Source organism: Excalfactoria chinensis, chromosome 3 (genome assembly GCF_039878825.1).
Source record: "Excalfactoria chinensis isolate bCotChi1 chromosome 3, bCotChi1.hap2, whole genome shotgun sequence".
Classification (NCBI taxonomy): Eukaryota; Metazoa; Chordata; class Aves; order Galliformes; family Phasianidae; genus Excalfactoria; species Excalfactoria chinensis.
The window spans coordinates 41,258,000-41,284,758 of record NC_092827.1 but is presented as its reverse complement, the minus strand read 5'-3'; the positions used below and the strand labels follow the sequence as shown (position 1 = coordinate 41,284,758).

The 26,759-nt window shown below is 36.3% G+C and overlaps 1 protein-coding gene across 1 annotated transcript in view; it reads right to left on the bottom strand.

The window, feature by feature from the left end:
* AFG1L (AFG1 like ATPase) overlaps positions 1–26,759 on the bottom strand; it is a 61,595-nt gene that overhangs the window by 22,347 nt on the left and 12,489 nt on the right. The window contains exons 3-7 of the mRNA XM_072333469.1: positions 22,821–22,872; positions 21,960–22,061; positions 19,517–19,647; positions 14,024–14,123; positions 11,774–11,832 (exon numbers count right to left, since the gene is read on the bottom strand). Coding sequence (XP_072189570.1) covers positions 11,774–11,832; positions 14,024–14,123; positions 19,517–19,647; positions 21,960–22,061; positions 22,821–22,872 — 444 coding nt within the window. The remainder of the gene's footprint in view (positions 1–11,773; positions 11,833–14,023; positions 14,124–19,516; positions 19,648–21,959; positions 22,062–22,820; positions 22,873–26,759) is intronic.

Sequence of the window (26,759 nt, the reverse complement as noted above, 5' to 3'; positions counted from 1 at the left end):
TTCCCCTATTCAATTTAAATGCACAAAATTAATCAGTCATACAATTTATTTTGGAGTCATTTATGTATTTATGTATACAAAGAACAAATACAATTACAATATTGAAAATGCAATTAGTAAGTCAAAAATACAGCTTGATCATGCAGTCATTTCCAGTGAAGGAACTGATAAACCTCCTATTCCAGAAGGAAAAGAAACAAAGCCTCAAGGCTCAGCTCAAGACAGAACACCAGAAATGACAATCTTCAAACAGAATAGTTAAAATAAGATTCTGAGTAGAAAGTTATTAAACATAGATTAATATGCTTTTCTTCTTGTAAGCACCTCTAACATTCCTCTGCTGCTGCGCTCCCGAATGGTAGCTGTTAAAACGCTTGAGCTACTTAAAATACATGATGTGGTAGTTTCTTAAGCAGAGGAACAAAGGTTTTAGAAAATTTCACGATGGTCCAAATGAGCTGGACAACCTGCAATTTCACACCGCGTTTGTGTCCCATGTATCACAAAAAGATATCTGAAATTCCAACGGCCTTGGAGTCCACAAAGGACACCGTACTAAGTGCAGGATGTCCCTGTTAACTCAGATACTATGATCAGTTTGACAATGCTGATGAGCAACTATGCCTTAATTCTATCCAAGACCACTGTAGGTCAACTCAATCGTCATTCTCTGCTCCAAACTTTAATGGCATTAAAATATATATATATACACACACACACACAAAGGCATACAATATGTCCTGCTGGCTCACAGAGACAGACAAACCCTACCTGAGTGCCCCAGAGAAGGTGTAAAGTGACAAAGACAGAAGTGACTAAACTTGGGGTGATGATTACCCTAATTTCCACACCTGATGAACTTCCTCAGCTTGTCACGCTCAGGTCATAGCTAAGTGAGAAGTTCAACTTCTAACCACTCTGATACTTCTTTCATCTATCAAATCAGAAAGCAACAAGACTGTTCATTGGCAACAGTTCTCCTCATACACACACATCCAGCCAAGGAGCCAAGGAGAGAAATATTGCCCCAGAATACACAATGCATAAATACACCATAAGAACCTTAGTCTGCAACAGAGGAAAAATTCCTCGGGTAAATAAAACTCACCAGAATGACTCATTTAGCCCCAAGTTATCCGCTAGAAATTTATTTATTTGTTCTCTTTTTTTTTTTTTTTCCGAGTGATTTCAATTAAGAGTTTCTTCATCCAAACGATATCATTACAATGGGTGTTTTCCAAGTGTTTCACAACTCTGGTAGAACAAGAATCCTCTCAAGTCAATTGCAGCGTGCCACTAAAAACGTGTTTTCTGACCTGCAAGGCATACTGCAGGATTTACTTTTAGCCTACTCTCCAATTTATCAGCAAGCAGCAATCACCAGCATGCTTCAAAACATGAAACTGGTCTGACCGGGACTTGTACTGAGAGAAGCATGAGAAATACATGCCATGCTTCCTCAGCTCCACTAGGAAACCACCCCGACAAATGCAGGCAAGCATGGCACGGATGCAGGACCTTCAAAGAGCTCCTCACTTCATTCACGCTTAAAATTGGCCCTGTTAAAAACAGAGCTTGTAACATGCCTGACTTTCTCCTATTCACGAGACTGCAGATGTACTTGTGGGGATGGGGAGGAGAAAGAATCATCAGGTATTTTGTGATGGATAAAAACTTGGTCCAAGCATTGTTGGGTGTGCATACAGTTTTTAGTTTTCCTGTTCACATGTTGCTGAAACAGTAGACTTCAAAGAAAATGTCAATGAATCCTCATAAGCACTATATGTGACCTCTGGGGTAATTAGCAATCATTCAAAAGCAACAACACTAAAATGTTCTATTCTTTATTACTGTCAGCTCTTGTCTTGATCAGCATTTTAATAAAGATGGTTCATTGCTAAGACAGTTTCATGAATCAGTCATAATTACATTCTGACATGCAGTGAATAGTAAAGCAAAACTAAATATCACTTCATCAACCTTTCTAACCTTTATGCAAGTATTAACTGTAAATAATTTTTACACAATCTTACAACAGAAAATCTGCATATTTCTTAGCTTTGTACATACTGTACCCTAACTGAATTTGCTGTGACCTACACCTGAAAAAAAAATTAATCCTACAATCAGACATAATTACTTAGCATGATATTCAGGTGTTGCCTTTCACAGACCAAATCAACTTCAAGTACAAAAGCCTACCTGATCTATAAAAATAGTGCAGCGCTGTAAGGAGTTAACTGATTTTTTTTACTCCTTTTTGCCCTGTTCTTCACTACCTGCAATAAGGAAATACAGGGAATTGCTGCAATAGCCGTGGACAGCGCTGCTTGATTCAATTTTAAACTCTGAAGAAAAAAAAAAAAGAATAATTTCAAAATGCGGCTAAGTATACTGCATGATGTCAATAAAAGTAATACTTCGGATGATTTTACATTTTATTTGTGAATTGTTTTTAAATGGATTTAAAGCACAAAGATCTGGGAAGTCAAATATTGACTAACAGAATTTTTTAAATGAATCTTTGCCTTATATCTGTGACAAGAATGCATTAAGCTGAAGAGCTCAGCATAGATAATATTTAGAGTTAAAATCAATTCAGTGGAAGTTGTGCAAGTTTACATTACAGTCCTCAAAACTTTTAACAACCAAGAAAGCCCGCTATTCTTGCTACCTCGAGGAACATAAGATCCATTGTAGGACTTTTCAATAACTTATTTTAACATCTATCTATAAATCAGCTACCCCCTAAGAAGAGGGAAAATAGACAATTAACTTGTAAAATAATGGCGCATGAATAAAGACAGAGACCTTAAAAATGTACTGTTACATGAATAGTATTTCAGATATTCAGACAAAAGTGAAAGAATTCAGGCGGTACAGATGTGGCAGCTCTGAGTAGGAGACAAGTAGTCTCTCCTTTTTCCAGGCAAGGAAGAGAATAATGGCAAACAGCAAACTTCCAGCGCAGTGTTACCCTGAACGGCATTCCTCATTTCACATTGCTTAGGAAAAAAAGTGCCCTTGCAGACTAAGTGTAAATTAAAAAACAAGAAAGATTGTGTAAAATGCGGTTCTGCTAAAAAGCCACCACGACTGTAACTTTCAATCTTCTAATAAACGAGCCGTGCTGTCCTGTGAAAAGCAAATTGCCAGGAGTTCACTCCGGATTTCTAGCACAATGTTTCACAAGCTAAGGGTCAAATTCACCCCTACTACATGTATTTCACTCGAATGACGCCCCCAAGTTATTTGTCTCCATTTCTTTTTATTTTTGCTGTTGTTTTTCTTTCTAACGTTTGATTCGTATTTCTTTTCCCAGTATTAGCCTTTGCTCCTGCCAGAGCTGTTGGCAGGCAGGGGGAAAAAAATAAAGTACTGATTTGCGAAACTGGATCTCTCCGAATAAGAAAAAAAAACGCGATTAAGATCTAAACAAAGGCTAAAGATGGCTTACGCTTAGCTCTGATGAGGTCCACTACCTCATTACCAACAACTGAAAACTTCTGATGCATTTTGTTTCAAGAGAATCCAAAAGTCCTTGCTGTAAAGCAGGCTGGGGGGTGCGGAGTCCATTCACTCTTTCTGTATCACGACCATTATGCGAGAAGTATAAAACACTGCCTTTATGCTGCCAAACCACAATGACTCTTCTTACATCAAAGCATTTTCACCACTAGGGGTTTTTTTCTCCGAAATTTATTCAAGCCAAGGGCAGGGAGACAACAATTCATACACGCTAATTACACCTAATTATCTATTCCTTTTTTTTTTTTTCCTTCTTTTTTTTTTTTTTCCACCAGCTTCGGCCAGTGTTATTTGCTATCTGGGTTTCTCACAACCTCCCCTTGCCCTGTCCATCCAGCTCAACAGTAAAGTCTTTGAAGAAAACAGTCTTGGCTTCTTAGAATTTTAACAATATAAGGTTCGACTCAAATTAAATTATTCTATTATTAGTTTTGACACATTTATGTGTTAAATATGAAGGCCTCTCAGTTAATTTGGCAAATTCCTCACATCTCTTCGTGGCTAGAATCGCTGGTAACACCCTCTTGTAGGAGCTTCTCCTCATGCTTTCTTTTCATGATCTAAATGAAATGTTTATTGGATTAAAGTTCTTCTCTGCAGACCTCCACGGTGGCCTGTGACAAAGAGCTTAAAAGCTTTATTAATTGGCTCGGGCTTTTGAGGGGGAGGCAGGACCTCATTTCACATTACATCACAAGCAAATAAAACTGCCACGTGTAATTAGACTAATTTACCCTGATACAGCAGGAATCAGTGATTCCATATCTACGATAGGCTTCGGTTTACTCATTTTATTCAAAGAGCAAACAAACCAAGGAAGAATTTGGGAAATAAGAAGTAAAGAAAATAAGAAGAGGGCCCTGCATGGAGCTACGACAGGAAATACTTTATCCTCAGATAAAGTTTTGGTCTGCCTCTGCATAAGCCATCTAGGAGCGAGCCCAGGCATGTGTGTATAAGGCAGTCATGGAAAGTAAACAAACAACTGCTTAGTAATAGGGAGAAAGCGCCAAGGCAATCGGTACTTCATAAAAAGCAGAAGTGCTTTAAGCTTCAGAATTCAAGTAACCCTTGAGTTTAAATTTAAAACAGACTTTATCGGAGGCTGATAACCTCTAATTCGACACACCTTGCTTTCTAAACACAACGCTTTTTCAGTTCAGTCTCACAAATTTACCACACAAATTACCCATAAATGACTCTGATGTTCAGCAGAGAAGTACTTGCAATCATGCTATATTTTCTATTTTTACATGTTTAATTAGGTACACTTCACAAAAGATGAATGCTTCTATTACTCGCTGAGGGAGAGAGAACAAGAACAAATGCTCCTTCTACTTAGGAGTTTGCTTGGTTACATACTAAGAAGGGAAACAAAAGGCCTAACATCTTCAGTAATGAAAAAGTCAATTGATAGGCGAAGCCATCACAATATCAAAGGATTAATCCCAGCAATCCTGACTCAGGTGACAGTTCACAGGGGTCAGAGTGGCTGACACTGACCTCAAAAGCAGGTTTTAACTATTCAACATACTGAAAGCCGCTGGGCTATCACACCATTAGAATGGAACAAACTGACAAATCAATTTCATCAATGAGGTGACTTTTTTTTTTTTTTTTAAATGAGCGGATCCGCCACTCAACAAATCCCTGTATTTCCAGCACAGGTGGTTGGACAAAAGCTGAATGCACAATCAAAGAAATTTTATATCTACCAAACGCCTTTGTACAAAGCTAACTCGCACCAGTTCCCCTAGGGACAGCTCAAAATGTTTCACATATTTTCACCTGTTTCATGTAAGTTACTGGAAAGTGAAAACAGTTTTCCGTCTCTCCATTTTATTGCTTTGGAAGAGAGAGTGCATTTTAACTAAAACTCACCGGAGTAGATAAAAATGTCAACAAGTAATCACCAACCCGATCTGAGACAAATAATAAACACAACATAGCACATACAGATGCTGCCTTCTATTTGAAAGGTGTTTACCATGCTTGCTGTTAACAGCCATTTTAACCAAACAGTTGGAAAGAAATCATGAAATGAACCATAGGAAGCTAACAGTAATTTCCTATCCTACTAAAACCAGACTTCTTTGCTTCTTTACCTTTAGTTCAAGCAATACAGGTAACCAAAGCCAACTTGCTTTTATTGTAACTATTATATTAAATCTGTACTTTTAAAAAGTATACTCAGGCTATTAAAGCTCCTAAAGCCTCCTGACTTTGAGTTGGGACTTTGTGCAGTTTCAGTTCTATTCCAGGAAGAAAATCTGACAGTGTGGTATGTATTCAGTATTTTGACTTGGCCTGATGTTTTAGAACTTTTTACTACAGCTCCATGAAATCTCTGCAAATACAAGAACCACCAGTTTAAAATCTTAGTTGATATGCAGATAACTATTTGAGGAAAAGTGTTTGCTTGAAGAAGCAACTGAATTAGAAGTAGGATCCCAGAGCAGTGAATGGTTGATGTAAATATCTTCATTAAATGTCTATAAAAACTAAACTCGCCAAATTACTGCCAAACCAGTAAATTAAATTTCACTTTTTCTCTTCTGAAAGCCTCCTGTCTGTTTTTCCATCAAGCTGTTAAGGGTGCACGGCTTTATTTGTAAACCAAAGTTAACATGTTGAGAAAGTGCTCAGATTTTCATATTGCTTTAAACTAATAATGTCAGAAGCATTTCTGCTCCAAGCACTTACTCCAAGTAACCAGTACACAAGGTTTTCTTGTCAAGAACTGCCTTTATAAAAAATCACTAAGGACTTCCATGCACTTCAGAATTCTCAGTAAGAGATGCCGCAAGATTAAAAGCTCAATCAGAAGGGACTGAATCTAATTGCAATTATAGAATTAAAAGATTTTTCCATCCTAATACTTATCTTTGAAAAGCTGTATTTTTAACAAAATTGCATAGACTGGAGAAGCACTCCTATCTGCTGCTGATCTAAGCCCCTCTACAAAGAATGTTCCATCCCAAAGAATTTCAGCCACAACAAACCAATCAACTGGGAGTATTTCCCTATCTAAGAAAACTACAACTCTAAGCTACAGCATGAAATAATCAGTGAAAATTTAGATCCCAAGCTATATAAGATTTTAAAGGATCAGGACATAGGGATAAATGCTGACTGCAGAGGTGACCATGTGTTGAACTGCAGACGCAGGCTATAGGACCTGCACCTTTCACGTGGGCCTACAAATGAGTTCCCAATTGCAATCCCCACTGTAGGCATGCAGCAATTACATGCCTCCAGCAGTCTACCTTCTAGAAAAACAACATGAAGAACCTTTGCAAGATACATTTTCCATGAACCACTGTTTCTCCTTTGTGTTTATCATACTGAAATTGGCTTACGAGGAACAGGAACCCAAATACAGATACAAGAACTATGTAATCTGAATATAATGGAATCCAAACAAACAAACAAAACAATCAAAGATAAAAATAGACAATTCTAGATTTAAGATGGACACCATTTCACCATCATGTGAAGACAGGGAAAAAAAGAGCTTTGCTACAGCTATCAGGGTATCTAGGAGCTACTCACTCCACTTTTGTAGAATAGAAACACCCTGAAATCTGTAAGTAAGTGAAATATCTCCTCACAGAAACACTGTTGATATCTTCCATTCATTCTATCTTCCTAAGATGATTTGAAGGAATTATAGATAGACTCAGATGTTGAACTACTTCCAATACTAAGACCTTATCTTAAGATTTATGGTCACAAAAGACAGGAAAGAAAGAAAGAGACCATTGCCAAATCCCAAGCAAAGGCAGAGCAGGAGGCTCTGAATCCCAAGAAAAGTGAGACAGAAGTTAGTCCCAAGTTGTCAAAGCCGCTTGCAGGAAATAGGTAAGATAACAATAAAAATAACACAGACATGTATGGCTTGGAACGAGCTGAAGGTACAGAAACTAGTAAATCAAAGATTTGCCAGTAGCCATTATAGTATTTTTCCACTGTATTTTCATTCAGAACACTAAAAAGTACAATTTTTCTACTTCCTAAAGACACACATGGAATTCTGAACAGCTGAGGAAGCTCTTTCATGCATTAACATGATGCAGATTGTGTGCATCTGGAGGAGTCCTAAATCTGCACTTCTTGGGCCACCAAAACCAGAAGATGGGTTTCTTTATATCCAGGCCCTTGTAACATAATGGTCACAGGTTAAAAACTTACTTTAAAATACATTCAATTCATGTGTTTTCTAATGCCAGCATCTAATGCGCTGAATTCTGAAAGACTCAGAAATTTTATTATTGATTTTAATGACTTGTCATTACCCTTCTGATTTCCAGCTAAGGTCAGAGAAACATCTGTTGATAAGCTTCACCTGATCTGCTTTTCAAGCATTATGTTTTGGGAAAGAATCATACTATTTTGGTAACACTGAACACTTATGTTAAAGGCAGGTATATTTAGAATTGTATTAAAACACAAAGATGGAGGGAGGAAAAAACAAGCAACCCCGAATTTTAGAAACAACCTTCTGAGTAGAATATTGAAACTTCATTTCTCCCTTCACTCATTATTATGGTAATGCCTGAACATCTCTCGTTTATGTTGTGAAACTTATTTCTTTTCACGTTACTCCATCCCCAATTGCAGCTTTAAACCAGTGCACCAATCATTAGGGTTTCTGTCAGCACCGTATCCACAAAGTCCTTTCAAAACATTTATTCTCCCAGTCCTAATGAGACATTCTGTATTCTACTCTTTTTCTTCTGCTAGCCAAAGGACAAGCAAAAGCAAACTACAGATAAGTATGCACAGTAGATATTCATTAAGCCTGATCATAACTGAAATAAAAGAGCTTTACATTCATCAAGGTAGAAAACTAAGAGCTAACCAGGAAAAATACATAGAAAAGATGGGTTAACAGCTAGGAAAAGAAAGATTTATCATAGATGTTGACTGAGAATGATGCTGCATTTCAAAAACCAAATGTATGTAAAATTATTACTCTTCTTGAAAATGTTCTACAACTACAACCTATTGTGCATCTATTAGTCAGCTACAGAATAAGCCCTTTTCAAGAATCTAAAGTGGTTACACAGTTGTTCTCTTGTTTTTACATTTCTTACTATTTTAAAGCCATCCTGTTAAGAACCGCTTTCAGCAGTAACCTCCCTTGGTTTATACACAGCCATTCTGAGATATGTAGGGTTGTGTATGTCAATGACATACCAACTTTGGAACATGGTAATTGTTCAAGTGTCAACATCAGACAGGGTTTTCAAAGGTGCTTAGGCAATTAAGTAATCTCATGATTCCAGCATGCCCCACTGAAAGTCCAAGGCACTTAACTACCACACTGCTGACCACCTTAGCAGAGATACACAACCAATCGATCTATTCTGCAATTCCAAATTCCTTATTAATCCAAACCCGACCTCAATTTCTACCTTCCCTTTCTTCTTAGATATCAGTATAGTTCACCTTATTTATGTGTTGAAACTGGCAATGCTACTGTGAAGAAAGGAAGTGCTGTTATTTGCACTTTGCATGTCATGTCAGTCCAGACAGACCCAAATACAGGGGCTGTATGCTAACCCCACCAGCTGCAGGCTAGCCCACAATAATAGCAGTACAGTCACACTTTGGGAATTAGAAAGATTTGTCCAGAACTTAAAATGCAGATTCAGCATATTTTCTTTTAAAAGCAAAGTGAATGATTGTATTATTCACATTTAAGAAGCATGCTCCATTTTTTTTCCCTAAATGAAGCAGTTCACACCTGTCACTCTCAGAGAGTGTGCTCTGGAACTTCTCCTTGTTGGGCATCACACAGAGCCTTGCAAATACAGACTCAGAAGTCCACTTCCACATGAGGGGACAAAAATACACAGACCCAGAAGCAAGGTAATTCAAAGGTACGTGCACAACACTAGTTTCTTTAAACCATAGGAATATCAAGTTTTTTTGGTATAATAAACGTAAAATGACCACAAGAATAATACTATGTCACTGTTACAGGAATTACTATGTCACACGACAGTAAGTCCCATCCAAACAAATTCTGCTGCTTCAGCCAAAAAGGCACTTTTTCTTGTACTAAATGTCCTGTTCTAGAACTGTGTCTGTTCTTGAAAGGAAGAGTTCCTTTTTGCATTATGTTCAATTATTTTTAATCCAAGCATATACATTTGATCTGGAAACTACAGGGGCTGCTCCAAAAGTAATGCTTCCTATTTCATTACATCGGCCCATGATATCAGAGATAGATGTTGAAGATATGGCAGTAGAGGTTGAATACTCCCATCAATATCCCATTACACATTGTTGCCACATGAGAGATGGCAGCAGAGAGGCAGGATGACAGAATGGTGTCTGACATGGAAAAGCAGATGAAGCAAAGGTGTAACACTGAATTCCTCCATGCAGAAAAGATGGCACTTACTGACATTCATTGATGCTTGCTGAACACTAATGGAGACTGAACAGTATGAGCACAGTGAGGTGGCAGGTGGTGCGTTTCAGTTGTGGCAACAGTGATGTGAAATACAAGCCATGCTCCAAATGACTATGCACAACTATCACACCACAAAATGAAGAGCATCTTGATCAGCTCATCCATGCAAATCAGCAGATTATGACCAGAGAACTGTGTACAGACTGAATACTGGTTTCAATGCACTGGAAAGGACATCAGTTCCGATGCTGGAATATTGTAAAGTTTGTGCCAGGTGGGTCCCACAAATGCTCACACAGGAATGGAAAGAACACTGTATGCAAGTTTGTCAGGATCTACTGAACCAATATGAGGCTGAAGGTGACAGTTTCCTGGAGTATATCATTAGCAGTGACAAGACATGGTGTCATCATTACAAGCCAGAGTGAAAACAGCAGTTCATGGAGTAGTGACATATGACTTCTCTACCAAAGTTCAAGATGCAGCTCTCAGTGGGTAAAGTGTAATGTCTGCTGAGATAGGAAAAAGATTATTCTTTGGGATTATTCTTTGGGAGAAGGTCCTGATGGACAGTCAACTGAATACGAGCCAGCAGTGTACCTAGGTGGCCAAGAAGGCCAATGGCATCCTGGCTTGTATCAGGAATGGTGCACTGAAGGGGACTAGGGATGTCATCCTGCCCCTGTACGCGGCATTGGTGAGGCATCACATTGAATACTGTGTTCAGTTTTGGGTACCTCAGTACAGAAAGGACATGGAGGTATTGGAGCAGGTCCAAAGAAGGGCAATGCTTGTGAAAGGCTTGGAGAATATGCATTATGAGGAGCAACTGAGGGAACTGGCACTGTTTAATCTGTGAAAAAGGAGGCTGAGGGAAGATCCTATTGCTCTCTTCAATACCTGAAAGATGCTTACAGTGAGAGCAGGCTTGGTCTCTTCTTACTGGTGAAAGGATGAGGGGAAATGGCCTCAAGTTGCACCAGGGTAACTTTAGGTTAGATATCAGGAAAAATTTCTTCACAGAAAGTGTTCTTAAGCACTGGAATGGGTTCCCCAAAGAGGTGGTTGAGTCACCATCCCTGGATGTGTTTAAGAGCCGTTTGGATGCAATGCTCAGGGACATGATTTAGAGGAGGGTTGTTAGTTAGATCATGGTTGGACTTGATGATCTTTAAGGTCATTTCCAACCTGAGTGATTCTATGATTGTATGATTCCTGAAACCTGAACAAACCATCAACTCTGACCACTGTGTCACAGTGCTAACTAAGCTGAAGTCTTGAACTTACAGAACCCAACCAGAGAATACAAACTTTTTCTTGCAACACGATAATACGAGGCCCTGCACCACTATGAAGACCACAGAGAACACTGTTAGTCTTGGCTGGACTGTCCTACTGCACCCATTGTATAGACCAGATTTGGTGTTTTCTGACTTCCATCTGTTCAGGATGATGACAGATGGACTGTGTGGGCAACATTTTCCTAACAACAATGCCATCACTGTAGTTGTGAAACAGTGGGTCACCTCCACTGGTGCAGATTTTTTATGAGTGCGGCATGCAGGCTTTTGTTCATTGATGGCAAAAATGCACAGCTAGTGATGGCAACTATGTTGAAAAATAGTGTTTTGTATTTGAGAATTTGCTCTATCAAATAGCGCTATCTATCGTACTCTTTGTATCTGTTATATTTTCCATGGAAATAAGCAGGAGGCACTACTTTCAGAGCAGCCTAAGTAGTATCAAAGCAATCCCATCCAAATCAAATTGATTAATACAGCAGGCAAAATTGAAAAGCATTTATAAAGTGATTCTCCTTACCTTCAGCACAGCAATGAATGGTACAAAATTAGCTCTCTGAAGACCGTTTTTATAGAGATCTGAAAGAAAGGAAATCAGTACCAGTTTTGCTACTTAGTCTTAATAACAATGTGAGCTTGTCTTTTAGACTTGCAAATAAAACTGTGTTGCTAGAGCGATAAGGAACAAAAGTGGAAAAAGGAAAGCTGAAATTGATTTCTGTTCTCTTACTATAATGAAAATTCATGACATTCTCAAGTAAGAAAGGAACATCCTTAGAAATCTGGAAAAGGTACAGAGTAAAAGATGAGACATCTCTAATGAGATAACTGTTTTTAGCAGAAGAAATAAGGTCTCTATCTGTTAAAAATAAAGATACAAAAATTATTTTTAATGCTAAAAATAAACTGTTATAAAGCTGTCACTACACAAGTGCTAAATATAAATTATTGGGTAGAAAGGTTCAGATTAAACTAAAAATAAGCAATTTGTATTTTAAAAGTTAGCATAATTCTTTTTCAGTGTACTTTGGTAAACTTAACCTTTAGCAATTCTACCAGGTACACTCTTTTTTCCAAAGGGACAAGAGCAGTCCTCTCTAAGGCAAAAACAAATAAACAAAAAACACCCTTATGCATAGTTGCTCAAAATACAACTGAATACAAAAAAATATTAGTATGCTTTTTGTGCAATGGAATGAAGGTCTGTGCTTAGAGAAACTATTCAGCTGTTTAACATAATCATAAAAGAATTATTATGTCTGTTTTGCGATGATTAGGAAAAAAACAGTAATTTTGGTGGTGAAAATAAACCAGGATTTGTTATGTGATATACTATATACCTCAATATTTCCCCTCATATTCCATTGGGACAGAATGCTAACATGGTTAAGCGCATCACTAATGGTCAGCTGCTGGGTGCATCTGCTTGCCAATGAAAAAGCCACCTTTTACTTTTCTATCTACAATAGGAGAATTTCTTAATTCAATCTTAAACCTTGATACAACATAACTGGGTAATCCTTAAGGTGCCTTCCAACCAAAGCTATTCTATGATTCTATGATGTTCTCTGCTGAGTAGGTAGTAGAAATCGATGCTATTCAGGTTGACACGGTACACTAAATATGTACTAAAAAACAGACACATGCCAATAATGGCCACAGATTGATAAATCCAGATGCAAGGTGGAATACCTAAATTATAAGAATTTCTCCTGTACTTCAGAGAGTAGTGATTCAACAAACACAAGGATGGATCCCAAGTGAGCGAGGCCCACTGTTGTGTTAATCTGTAGTACACTTAGCTATCTTAGTACTGATTTTATTCTGTTTGCTTAAAAAAAAAAAAAAAAAAAGGAAAATAACCTGATAACCTGATAAATTATTTTGCCTTTCAGTATTTGATTGTTTTCTTGTCTTTTTAAAGACAAAAAAAAATTGCAATGATTCTCTTTTACCTAATTTATTTGGGTAGAAAAAGTAACTGGCACTTAGTTAATGCTGTAACCTTTTAGTATGCTTTGCAAATATTTGCTATTAATCTGTATTGTTTACTGTCATAAAAGTTGCAAAGAAATCATGCATTATGCTATCTGCTAATGCTGTGCTATAACAAAATATTATATATATGCTACACTATGATGTAAAAAAAAAAAAAAAAAAAAAAAAAAAAGACAATTATTGCTTATTAAAACCCATGCAGATTTGAGGGCTTTTAGAAGGATGTATCTAGTCACACTCTAAAAATACTGTTAGAAATGGAAACAACTGTCCATCTAAGTACTTCCTAAGGAATACCATCACACTAGGCTGTGGAAACCCTGAGCTGGTGTAGAAGGTCCCCAGTTTGCTAGCTACAAACTAGTAGAGAAACTGTCTCAATTCATCCCTCTTCTACTGGGTATTATTGTTTCCTGCCCTGTAAACTCCCAAACAGAAACAATATTTCACCCATCTCCATTCCTAAATACCCTCCCTCCCCCCACTGGTTTGGATAAAATATAGAAAATCAAAAACAACATAAGGACAAGGGAAAGAGGAGGTAAGAAGTTCAGCATGAGAAAGGAAAGGAGTAAGATTTAGTGAAAAACCTTCCTTTCTTAAGAACACACACCAAAACAACCCAAAAAACATGAAACAAATTGGAGTATCTCAGATTTTTGAATGTTAGTGAGTTCATCAGTAGTAAACATTGTATCATTCTTACAAGATTGTTTACAAGATGCTGAGATTAATTGTACCTGGTTAACAGTAGTAGCATGTTTGTTTTTACCTTCTGGCGGCCTGTTAGATGTTGCCACAACGACAACCCCATTTTGGAACAAGTTTTCAAAAAGCTGCTTCAGAATCATGGCATCAGCAATGTCAGTGACCTGCGGAAGACAACACATTTGTTTTGTCTTGCTTTCAGCTTCTGCCGCAATAGAATTGCAAGTGGCTTTATAGCTAGGAAAAATGCTTGTTAGTGAAAGCCATGGAAAAAGATTCTAATTATTGCTTGGTGAGAAAAAATAAAAGGGATAATTAATAAGCAGTGAATGTACCACAGCCTTTCAAAACTTGCCTGCTTTTTATTACAGAACTCCACCACATCTTTACCAATTGCTAAATGATTCCATGTTAACTTGTATTATAAAACTACAGGTGGGAAACACAGAAAAACAGATCTAAACATTTAAGAGGCCTAATCAATTGGAAACAACATGAAAAAAAGAAAAACCAGAAAACAAAGACAATACACACCGGCTGTTTTACATTTCTATTACCTTTGAGGCAAAGGTTTGCAGAGGTGAATTTAAATGGTCATGAGACTTCAGAAATAAAAGACAAGTAGCCAACTATACATAATCAGCTGCTGTTGAAAATAGAATGATATGACATAGATACTATTGTGTGATTGTTGCAAAAAACAATTCAACAGATGGCCCATCACAAAAATAAGCAATTTCATTGTTCTTTTTAAGTGCCTTCTATTACTGTCCATGAATAATCAAAAGGCACGGCAGTCACTTCCAGCACAGTCAGCCTCTTCTAACCTTCAGGCAGAAAATACCAACAAAAAATAAAAAGGGGTGGGACAGGATATACTGAAATCATTAAAAAATAAAAATAAAAAAAGCCTAAACGATAAGCAATAAAGTAAAATTTCCTTAAATATCCAAGTTTAGCTCAACTAACTTGTTTTACAGTATCAAGAAATACAAGGAATGCCAAACAGCAACCACTCAGCACAAATGAGAGAAAAAAAAAAACACCTAACATTGTTACAACAGCAATTTATATTTTGCAGGTGTTCAGCAGCTGAAATCAGTGGTCCTAGGAAGTAAATCACCTTGACTATCGTTAAGCTCTTGTCAATTCCGCCTTCCCCTTCACTATTATATACACACTTGTTGCATTTTGACTTATCACAGACCCCAGTTCAGGGGAAATAAGAAGGTGGCAGTCATACGTACTCATTACAGATCGATGCACTGCGATGCTTTTGCCAGTTTAGATATGAACATTGCAGTGGTAATGCAAGATATAGAAAGACTGATCAGTACTGTACTTTTCCTAAATACACAAATTTTTGACTTTAAAAAGAATGCATGTAAGAAATTAACAAATGCATTTTAGGGGTAAATGAATTTGTTGGCTATTAGGTTTGCTTTGTGGTGCAAGTTTAAAAAATGCATGTTATCAATTTTTTTTTTAACAAACTTGGGTTCAAAAAACACTCCAAGGCATGCTACCTTTAGGAAACAAAACTGGAAGGATGTTAGTGCTTGCATGACAGAAAACAGTGACTACAATTCTCTTATTAATGAGAACTGTTGTTTGATGCTAAATTCCAGTGTTCTCACTTTACTACAAAAGAAAACCAAACTCCTTCAGCTCTGTCAAAAAGTCAGAGCCATTTTGAGAACTGGAATGCAAATTTAAATTCTTTTGAACTAATAGAGCTTTGTTAAGGGAAGAATTCTACCAGGCAAAGGAACCAGCTGACAATAACTAAAGCACTATAATTTCTCACGTTTTTTTCCCTTATCCATCATTCCTTACAACATGGAACAGAAGCAAAGGCTACAAATGATCACTAAGAAGTGCCCGGTAATGGAGAGAATGAAGACATTTCATTAACATTTAGGAGAAATAAATGTTATGACCCATTGCTGCTTTCCACTATGGCTCACGTACATGAATTAAAAAACATATAAAGAGCACATCACTAGGAGTTAATTTACATGTGTAAGTGCTCAAGACTCAGTCATCCACTGATTGGTATAGTTCCATGTAATGAATGATAAACATAAGCATGCATTACCAGTAATTAGTATTAGCACAAAAATAAGAGACTAATTTTTATTAGAGGCTTTTAATAGCATGCAGGTTATGTTAGTACAAACTCCCTAAACTGTAGCTTGGTTTAAGTCCAAGTGGTACTGATAGTATATAAATACTAACACTGTGACCACTCAGCACAAGAAGAATGGATTCTGTTTTTATTATCAATACTAAATGCCACAGGTTACAGTCCCACAGCAAAATCAGAGCTTCTGATTACTGGTGTACAGTTGCCTGATCACTAAACAGTGACTAGCCTCGTTATACTGGGCAATGTCTGCATTTTGAAACATAAAAATTATGGCTACAAATGGATTAATTCTCTGAGGTTTATTTTCTGTTGTTGTTTTTCACGTGAGGACATGTTTTTAGAATGGCTAAAAGAAAAGGCTCTAGCATTTCCAGCACACAGATAAAGATCAGTAAGTAGCAGCACTATTTCAACAACCTGAGAGCCTGTATCTCAGGTGGATGCTGATGCTACACCAGCTTCAGAATGGTCAGAAGCTTGATGCCATCTCTACTGGCCTGGCTCTATCACAGTGAGTTTGCAAAAATTAACGTTAAAAAAACAAAAAAGAAAAGAAAAAAAGAACCAGACATACATCAACCTCAAGGAGTACTGAAAGATATAAGATTTAAGACATAAATCAACCTCAAGGAGTACTGAAATACTTTTGAAGTGAATTAGTCAATCAACTGTTTGAGGTTTCTCTAAGCAACAACGATGTGCTTCAGGAGTACTTCCGGTTTACTTTATCCTCTCGTTAAGGGGGAACCTGCAGCCTTAGTTTTATAAAATCAACCCAGCTTATTTGCCTTCCACCCAACCCACAGAAAAGAAACTTGAAGTGTTTTGTTCTTTTTTTTAATGTAGCAATTCTTTAGATATGAATGACTCAGTTATTGTGGAAATAACGGACAGATTTCACTGGAGGAATCAGCAGAGGAAGTCCTGAGTTAGACTACCAATGTTAATTCTGCCACTACATGAACTGCTCTCCCAGCCACTGCACTACTTGAGGAGTTTTTAAGCAGAAGGTTTCTCATTCTAAATTAACTCCAATTCTTCTACACACTTCCAGAAAGCTGTGACTCCTCTTCAGTAGGCAGAGCCTGAGTAGCATCTCATGCTACAGAAGATCTGCCAAGAAATCTTTGGATTCTGACCATTGGTGCATCAAAAACAAATAATTTCATTAAAAATATCACATAAAAATGCAGAGTCCAAGAGATATACTTTGAAATATATTTCTTTATCGTTTTCCCAACTGCGATCCACAGCTGAAGCGGCTGCTGTACCTCGACCAAGTCAGCAGGGGGAGCAGACAAACAATTTGAAAACAAAATCACCAGTCTCTTCTTGAAATAGGGTGAGATGACAGACAATATGTAAATGCAGAATAACAGTATGTGAAAGCAGTGGGCATTTATAAAGAAAAGCAGACATTTGAACATAATACGTGGTGCTACTGTTAGCAAAGATGCCTCTGTGAAACCTTCCAAATGATACGTCACAAGGGTACCTCACTTCTGCCTACCCCACTCCAAGTCTTCCCACTTCTGCATAGTGTAAACACAACTGTCTCTGTATTTTATTTCATTTTGTGAGCTTTGGAAGCCCAGTGTCCTAGCTCCACTAGATTAAAAAATAAAATAAAATAAAATAAAATAAAATAAAATAAAATAAAATAAAATAAAATAAAATAAAATAAAATAAAATAAAATAAAATAAAATAAAATAAAATAAAATAAAATTCTTAAATGATCAAATAGCAGCATTTGAAATAAGGAAAAAACACACTATATTAAAAAGCTGAAGATGAAAACATACACCATCAAAATTCAAACTGAAACCATGCTCTACTTAGTCTACGAATGAGTTCACAAGTTGTCCTCATGTGCAAGCACACAACTTGAAAAGACGAGTGAGTCTCTGACAAGAGGAAAGAAGGGTGTGTTCACTATACATCTCTCCTCACCTGTTTCCTCCTTGAACTGGTAGCACCAGATATCGCACGTATTGATGGGTATAGGCAGACAAGCCCAACTGCACGTATGCCAATGAACTGTTCAGAATTCACATTATTTCTTTTCTTTTTTAAGAGAAATCCATGAAAATTGCAGCTAGAATTTACATTTCCTCTTAAACTTGGTTGTTATAAGTTTTACTGCAAAGTCAAAAGCAAAGAACAAAACAAAACTACTGTCTGCTGCTCTTTAGCTGAAAGCCAGGCAATGAACTTTGGCATAATGATTTGAATCAGTTCCTGATAAAGATAGCACATCTTAGAGAAGGTACTGTAACAAAATACATCTAATAACTGAGAAGTGTTCTTTTAACATGCTGAAACCCTGCAAAAATATAACTCAAAAACAACTTTTTATCAAGCATTTTCAACTGAGATTGCAGTGACTCCACACATGCTGAAACCACAGGGTTATCCCTTCCTGCAAAATGCAGAAGTAACAAAACAAAAACACCTACCAGAATGGCTGCAAAAATCCCCATAACGGGAACCAATCATAAATCTTTCTTAGTGCACAAGCTGCATGTTCTACCCAGGAGATCAAAATTGTTCTGTCCATTTCAGTCACATATTAAGAGTGTAATACACAAAATTTACAGTTAATTGATTATTCTTTTACTGGTGGTGACTTGAGCAACATGGGCCTATTCTCTTCTTCCCCTGTAGCTTTAAGCTGAGATTTCTGAATTGAGAGAATTGAGCTGCTAAATATACCTCTTCTCTAGAAAAATTGTAAAGCAACTCTATGCTTAAATTTGTGACATGTCCTTAGAACAGAATTCACAAGGCACATAAAACAAATGAAACAACCAAGTAGTTTGTGCAAAGATGCACTTTATCACTTCATTTTTTACATTTCATATTTAATTCGATACAATTTTCTCTGAAGTAGATTATGCCAACATAACCTGACACTGACATGCCAAAGGCTCCAGTAACTCTAGGAAGGAATGCAGATTAAAATTGAAATATTATTTCCATATGCTTAAGGACAGTGAAACCATTTTGTTCCACTCTGTGAGACACAGAAAAGACAGGCACACAAAGCTTGTATCATGTCACTGCTGGTCTGGGTGCTGCACAGACTTGTTTTAAGCTGACAGCTCCTGCCCTAAAGCATCCACAAGCCTCTCTCCACACTCTGAATCACCCCCTAGCATGAACAGTAACTATATGGGAAAGTGAAAGGACTGTAAGGGACACTTAAGTAGCTGATTCCTGAAAAAAAAAACCAACAAAATAATCGCCTACAAAATTGTGAAAAATGTCTTCTACTTTTGAACTTGCCCAGTTCAATTCTAGCCAGTAATTCAGATAACATCTTAGGAAGAACAAGTATCACAGTTGCAGATTAAAAATAATTTTGTGAAGTTTCCCTTGAAACCAAGGAGTAATCTCTGATTTCTTACCTGAAATTCATCAAAACACAAGAGACACGCTTCTTCACTGATTTCCTCTGCTACTGGTGCAATTGGGTCGTATGACTTGGCCATTAATCCTGGCTTTCTCTTAGGCAAGCTCTGTTTAAGGCGATGTATTCCTGAGTAGATAAAAAGTAAGTGAATAAAGTATTTCCTATGTCTTTTTCTAAAATACAGAAAACAAAATGATTTAGCTATCAGGAAAAACAAACAAATGCACTTCAAATTTCATCTAAATCCAAGAGGGCAGAACTACTAAGTTTGCGACCACATCCAGGCAACTAGTAAAACCACAGAGACTCCGTGATTTATATTTTCTCGCTTAGAAATAAGTAAAATAAAGAACTATGAACCCTTGAACACTCATACCAAACACTTATATTTTGTTTTAAAAGCTGATAAAATTACAGTTTTATCTTGCTCCAATTCATGAGCTTAAGCTGCAGTTTCACTTCACGATTTGGCATTTTGTGACTTAATCTTCTGAATATGAAAAACCCTCACAGTTTCCAAATCCATGGCACGGCTCTGTGCATTGCCTGGTCTGGAGATATACTTTGAATGCACTTAGTTACAAGAAATCAGACAAAGCAATACAATCATATTTTACAATGTAAATAAGATAACGCTGAGATATCAAATAAGGTTATTAAATACATACTTTAAAATGTCATGGGCTGCATTCCATCTGCCTAGGCAAAGACATTTGGCAAACCAAGGTCCTACAGCAAGAAGCTGGCTTTGTTAAAAATATACTGGAGTACCAACAACAAGAAACGGAAACATAAAATCTCAACAGTGACCCAGTGACGACAGGAAAAAGGGCAGTCAAAAGGGCCGAGCTTCTCTACGCCAGTGACAGCTTTCCAAGAAAAATGCTGCTGTCACAATATTTGTAAATTCTAGCATTGCACAAAACCAATTTCACAGAATTTCAAAGTCATACGTTTTAGAAACAGAAGCAGCTTTTAAAATACCTATATTCCATGCAGCACAAAGCACCTTGTTCATTCTGTCAGAAAATAAAGCTGAAACTTAGGATCACCTTCCTTCTATTTTCCCAGAATTGCTGAGTTTACCAACCCAGAACATCTCTCATTCTTGTTGGCATTTATACCTCGTTTACTTACGGCTTATTTAAATTACACAGATCAAATTTATTTTTACACACAACTGTTAAGAAAGAGTTTACACAATGCTCTTTTTTAGGAATTGCACAATCACTTCATTGATACAGATTTGTCTGTAACAGTGCCTTAGGAAACAAACTACTACGTGTTATATGGTATGCTACTATTATAGCCACTGCTATTATCCAAATTCATTAGTTTTTCTCTTCCCTCTGTCATGAGAGAGTTCCATTACCATTTATTTTTGTGATCATTTTCTGTTATTAGATACAATCTAATAGATACAATCTTTATTAACCTATTCCCACAGATTAGCTTATGCTTTTTTTTTTCTCCTTAATTAAAGCACCAAATGTGAGAAGATGTTTTATCCCATATTTTGTACTTCTTCACCTTTTCCTATTCTTTTTGCGCCATTTGTCTTGCATTCATACAATCCAGTTTCAGAAGGACGTTTATCACTGTGAGTTGACCCTTCCCATCAAAAAGGATATCTCAAACAGTGAGAGAATGAGAAGGCTAATTTTGGATTATCTATAAGTTATCTTCTTATTCCCCATGCACACATGCTCTCTTCACTCAACTGAACTTTCTTTTGATGTGTAAGGACCACAACCTATTCCTTAGCGACAAATCAACAAACGCTAAGTGCTATTTTAACCCAAAGCATAAGATAGCAACAGCTATTTTGTTTTTCATAAAAACTGAACTCTTCCCATACTGAGGTGAAAAGAAACATGGAGCCAGTGCAATTGGAGTAATGAATGAATGTGACACCTTGACAAGTACTGCACAGATCTTGGAAGAATTAGTTCATATCTCTGAAGCACTAACTTTATTGTCTCCAAATCATGATCCAGTGAAGAAAACCATGATATTACATTTACACTGTCTGTCCTTTGTTTCTGACATCATCATGTTGCTTTGTACAATATTATTCTATTTCAGCAGGTGCTGAAACTTTAAAGAAACTTTAAATTACAGCAAAATAGTTAACTAGAGAATATTTAGATAAGGATTTAATCCTAAATATACATCAAGTCTTCTACACAATCAGGCATGCAGAACATTAGAGTATTTGAAAAGATACTTGAGAAATAGTATACAATTAGCACCTAATCTGGTATGACAAACAGTGCCCAAATCTTCTGATTTACTCCTTTTTTTGTTTTTTCATTTGTTTAAAAACTTAAAGAAAATTACACTGTATGATGTATAATATACCTATGAGAATGAGTCAGGCTTTTTCATAGTTAATAGTTTTTCAAGCAACTCTTGTAAATATCAGTATCTTCACTTACTCTGGTGCACATCCAGCATGAAGCCATGAAAATGGACTCTCTTTTTCCTTTCTACTTCCAAGTGAGAATAGAACATGTCCATCACCATTGTCTTCCCTGTGCCTTCAAAAAAAAAAGTAACAAACAAAAAACAAACCAACAGGTAGTTAATTTAAGAACAGTTACATACTGATTACGATAATGACTGTTCATTAGCTCTTAACTAATGAAACTTTTGAATAACCACTGAATAAGTACACCGAATAAGTACAAGGCCAGACTGGAAAGAAAAGTTCTGTTTTATGTTCAAACACTCAGAACAACTGTACTGTTATTTTTCCATTTAAAATTTTGATCTATATAGGGTTAGCAGAAAGGTTGCAGAAATGCCTCCATTTGTATCCTTATTATCTCAGCTGAAAAGTGAGTACTGTTTTATTTTGTATTGCAGTTATAACATATAAATTCCCTCCCTGGATCCCCATTCTTAAATATTAAAGGGTGGTCAACATTGGAAAAAAAATATATGGTAAAGCAGTCCAATTCAACAGCTTCTAAACTTTTAAATCTAATTGTGTTAACTAACTGCAACCCCGGAGGGATTCAAGGCCAGGTTGCTGAAGCCTGATCTGGTCCCCACCAGACCTGCAACCCTACCCACTACAGGCAGTTGCAGTTTGGAGGACTTCATGGTCCCTTCCCACCCAAGTCATTCTATGATTCAATTCTGTGAACTAACATCATAATACAAAAGAAATATAAACCCATAATATTCATTAAAGTAATCATGCTACATAAATTTCAGGCATTTAGATGCTTTACAATGTGAATAAACATGTATTTAGACAAAATTTCACTGAAATCAATGCAGCTGAGACTTACCAACATCTCCATAGACATAAAGACCTTTCGGAGGTTTGTTTTTTGCAAAGAGCTGCAAATCAAGAGGAGAATAATAAATACAAACACAGAGAATAATAAAAGCAAGCATATATCAATTAATCAAGTGGCTACATGTAACTACCTGAATAGGAACAGCCAGCAAAGTACAAAGTATAACCTTAAATAAATTCTTAACTCTGAATGAGTACGCTATCTAATGTTGCATTTGAGGGAATTAAAATAATAAATAAATAAGGCAGGCAAATAGCCATACTTGTTTTTCTTTTTAATCACTATGAAAATACTTCCATCCTAAGTCATAGTACATGTGTTTTTCTTCTCGTTTTTTTTAAACCAGAACACATAGAAAATTATTACATGTGTCCCAATGCATCATGATTAAAACAAACTCTTATCAAGCCATTTGATCAAAAAGAACAAGAAAAAATGACGTAAAATTAAGCAGTCCTACTTGAAGGTATTTCACTTTCTGTGCTGTATGAGCTGAGCCAAAACTGAGGAAATTAAAATTACAACCCTGTGGTCTCATTTGGAACTGAGTAATTGCTGAAGAACTTCAATCTAAAGTGCCTTACAAAATACAACGCCATCTTAAAGAAATGAGGAAGTCAGTAGCAAAACACTAATTAAATGTGGAAGAAAATGTATGAACGAAGTAGAAAGATAATGTCTCAGATCTACAGTATTTATTCAGAAACAAACAAGCATAGCTCTTACATAAGATCCACTTACAGATTTAATTTAGAGCTGCATTATTATAGAAAAAAAAATGTGTATCATCAGTCTGTGGCTGAACAGGGTTTCAGATGTTCTGAATCAGTTCCATTAATACACACGGCTGCAATCACTTGCTAATGCCTTTAAAGCTCTCCAAGACAATTTAATTGACATGCATATTTCTTTGTACACTTTTTAAGAGCTTGCACTCACTGAAACTAATTCTCAAAGTCATATAACAAAGAAAGGAGAAACAGAAAAAAAAAACCTGTGTCAGAGACATTTGTAAGAATTTCTTAAATATTTTCTTGAGATTAATAACATGGGTTTTAACAATTAAAAAGATGGTATTAACGTGGTTTGCAGTTTTACAAAGAATGACAAAACTGGGAAAATACATCAGTGCTTTACTTGTCTCCGTAAAGATTATACAAGTACAACAGGTAATAAGGCCTCTTTCTGTGCCCTTTTGCACACTGTAATATGTTCATTAATGATATTTAATGATCGTAAAATTTGTACTTTTAAGTATATTTTCTTCTTTCTCCAATATTTACCGCTTCTAGAAAATGTTTTTTGTTTGTTTTGTTTCACTAAGGGAAGTAAATAAAATGGCTTGGGCTCAATAGTGTCTAAATCAACTCCTGATTGATTTAGAAAAATAGAACTAGTTCTCTGAGAAGATGGTGGACGCTAAGTTGTGCCTCAGTCTTATCAGTCCTTAAAAAAATGAAGTATAAAAGGAAGGAGAGGTTCTGTGGCAGATCTGAATAAATTTGCTGAAGCTGATGAACTCTACAAGTAAATCCTCTTCAAGCAAATTAAAGACATCTGTAAGAAGTATTTTGTTTTCAAGCAAAATGTCTTTTGTTCAATTCTGATAGAAGTGACACTATTGCCACCTAGGGTATTTTCTTATACCATATTTAGGTATATGGATTTCTATATATATATATATGAACTGTAAATATATATATAAACATATCTTATATATATGAGTAAAGTATATAAAATATTTATCCTCCAGACTTATGATCATCTTTATGTTTTCTTATTAAAAAATACAATACATATATTTGTGAACTTGTTATGAAGATTTTCAATATTGAAACCAAAACTTCCACAGGTTTCAATTTATCCCATATGATCATATCATTTACTGTTTTTTTCCCCACTCCTCCAGTTAATGATTCTCATGCACCTCCCCAAGCACAGAAAAGTAACTTCTACTAGGATTTCTGATAAAATCCAGAAAATAAGAAGTCCAGTGTTGGCTCACTTGAGACCACAGTAAGAAGGTAAGAAAGCAAGCAACGTGTGTGAATGAAGAAAGCAGTAGATTGATCTTGGCTCCATCAAAGCACACACTGCTAAAGAACAAATAGGAGGGAGATCTCAGATCTCCTAAATTAAGAGTAGATTTGTCTACTTCAGAGAGAGAAGAAAGAAGATGGGTAATGTAGAAGACAGAGCAAGTCCACGTGCTTCTCACCCCTCAGACTTCCCTATTGTCCTGAGTGAGGTATTGTAAGGATCTTACTATAATCATGTTCAACCATCAAATTTGCTTCTGCGGGATTGAAAAGATATCAGAATGCCAATGCTTACATTTAAAATGTACAAAACTGAAGACTTTAAGGAATGCAGACAATTTGACTCTCAAGGGGAGAATTTATATATCTCTAAACGTATGTTTCAAATGCTCTGCCACATCCTTTTAAATAAGTGTACCCCACAAACATCCCAATATTCTCAAATCCTCCAGCTTTCTTAATTCCTGTAACAATCTTTCCCATAACCTAAGAAATCATAACTTCATTGCTTCACTGAGCTTCATTACCATTAGAACGTGCTTACAGTAGGATCCTTTCTTGCTTTTGAGGATCAGTTACCTTTGACTTTCTTTTTTCTTTTTTTAATTACTCATACTCTAGAATATCTACAGCTACAGAAGAAAAAGAGGACAGTATTCCCAGATTTATGGAATTCCTTCTTTGCTTTCAAAATGTGTTATAAGTTTCTGTTTCAAAATGAAATCCCTTGCCTTGATTCTATCATGTCACATTTAGCCTCATTCAAACTTCACTTTTATCGCTTGGTATCCTATCTCATCTCAGGAATTATATTCATTAAAATATCTTCTACTCCCTAAAGATTCTATTCTTTCTTCAGTGCAAATAACAGACTGCAACATCATCCTATCTTCTCCCATACAGCCTGCCTCAAACACTGAAAGAAATCAACTCATTTCCTGGGAATATTCATGCACCAATTTAGGAAACTTTTAGGTGAAAACCCATGTATTAAGGTGGTTAATTAAAATACACAAAATTCAAGAGAGAAGTATCCAGACAGCACTTTCTTTAAAAACAAAAAACAAAGACAAAACAGTAACTGCCTCTTTCTCCTACTCCTTCAGACCTCTTTTTTGGTTGCTGTTGTAGCTGAAGACATTTTCAAGGTCTTGGATGGCATTTACTATTGTTCATACCTCTTTTCAAAAGATGACCTCACATATAATTGAGCTTATTTCAAGTCATTAGCACAGCAACTCAACAACTCTTAAGATGCCCCAATTGGTATTATTTTGAAAAGCTAGAGATCTGAAACATCTATGGAAACTCTTATGGCCTTGAACTTCAATTCAGAGGATCTCAAAATATCTCAGCATACAAGGCCATGCTTTCACCAAGTTGAAGATCAAAGTCATTGTTCAAATTTGAGTAATAATTCTGAAAAACAGAAGCATACTTGATTTGCAGCTACAGATTAATTGCTTTTCCCCCTCAGATTCATTCCAAGCTGATGCCCAAAAATGTACAGTAATTTATATATAGTTTAATTATCATAAAGGAAGTGGCTGTTGGCTTTTTTCTTTGCCAAAACTGCTTATTTTAGAACGGTTTTGCCTACCACATGATGCAAGTCCCTCAGGTAAATAATGATATGCTTTTATTGTATGTCAGTATTTGTTCCTTAATCCCATTTTTACTGTGCTTTCAGTAAATAAAAGGTGACAACAAATTACAATCAAAGCAGATATTATTTTAACCATTTATACATGTAGTAAGCTCCAAGTTCTGGAATAACTCATTTCTGAAGAGTCTTCTGCATTTCTGTAACAGGCAATAAGATAAGTAGTATCAGACCAAAGAAGAGAAATAACTATTTTCCTACCATCGCTCTTTTTCCTCTCTTTTT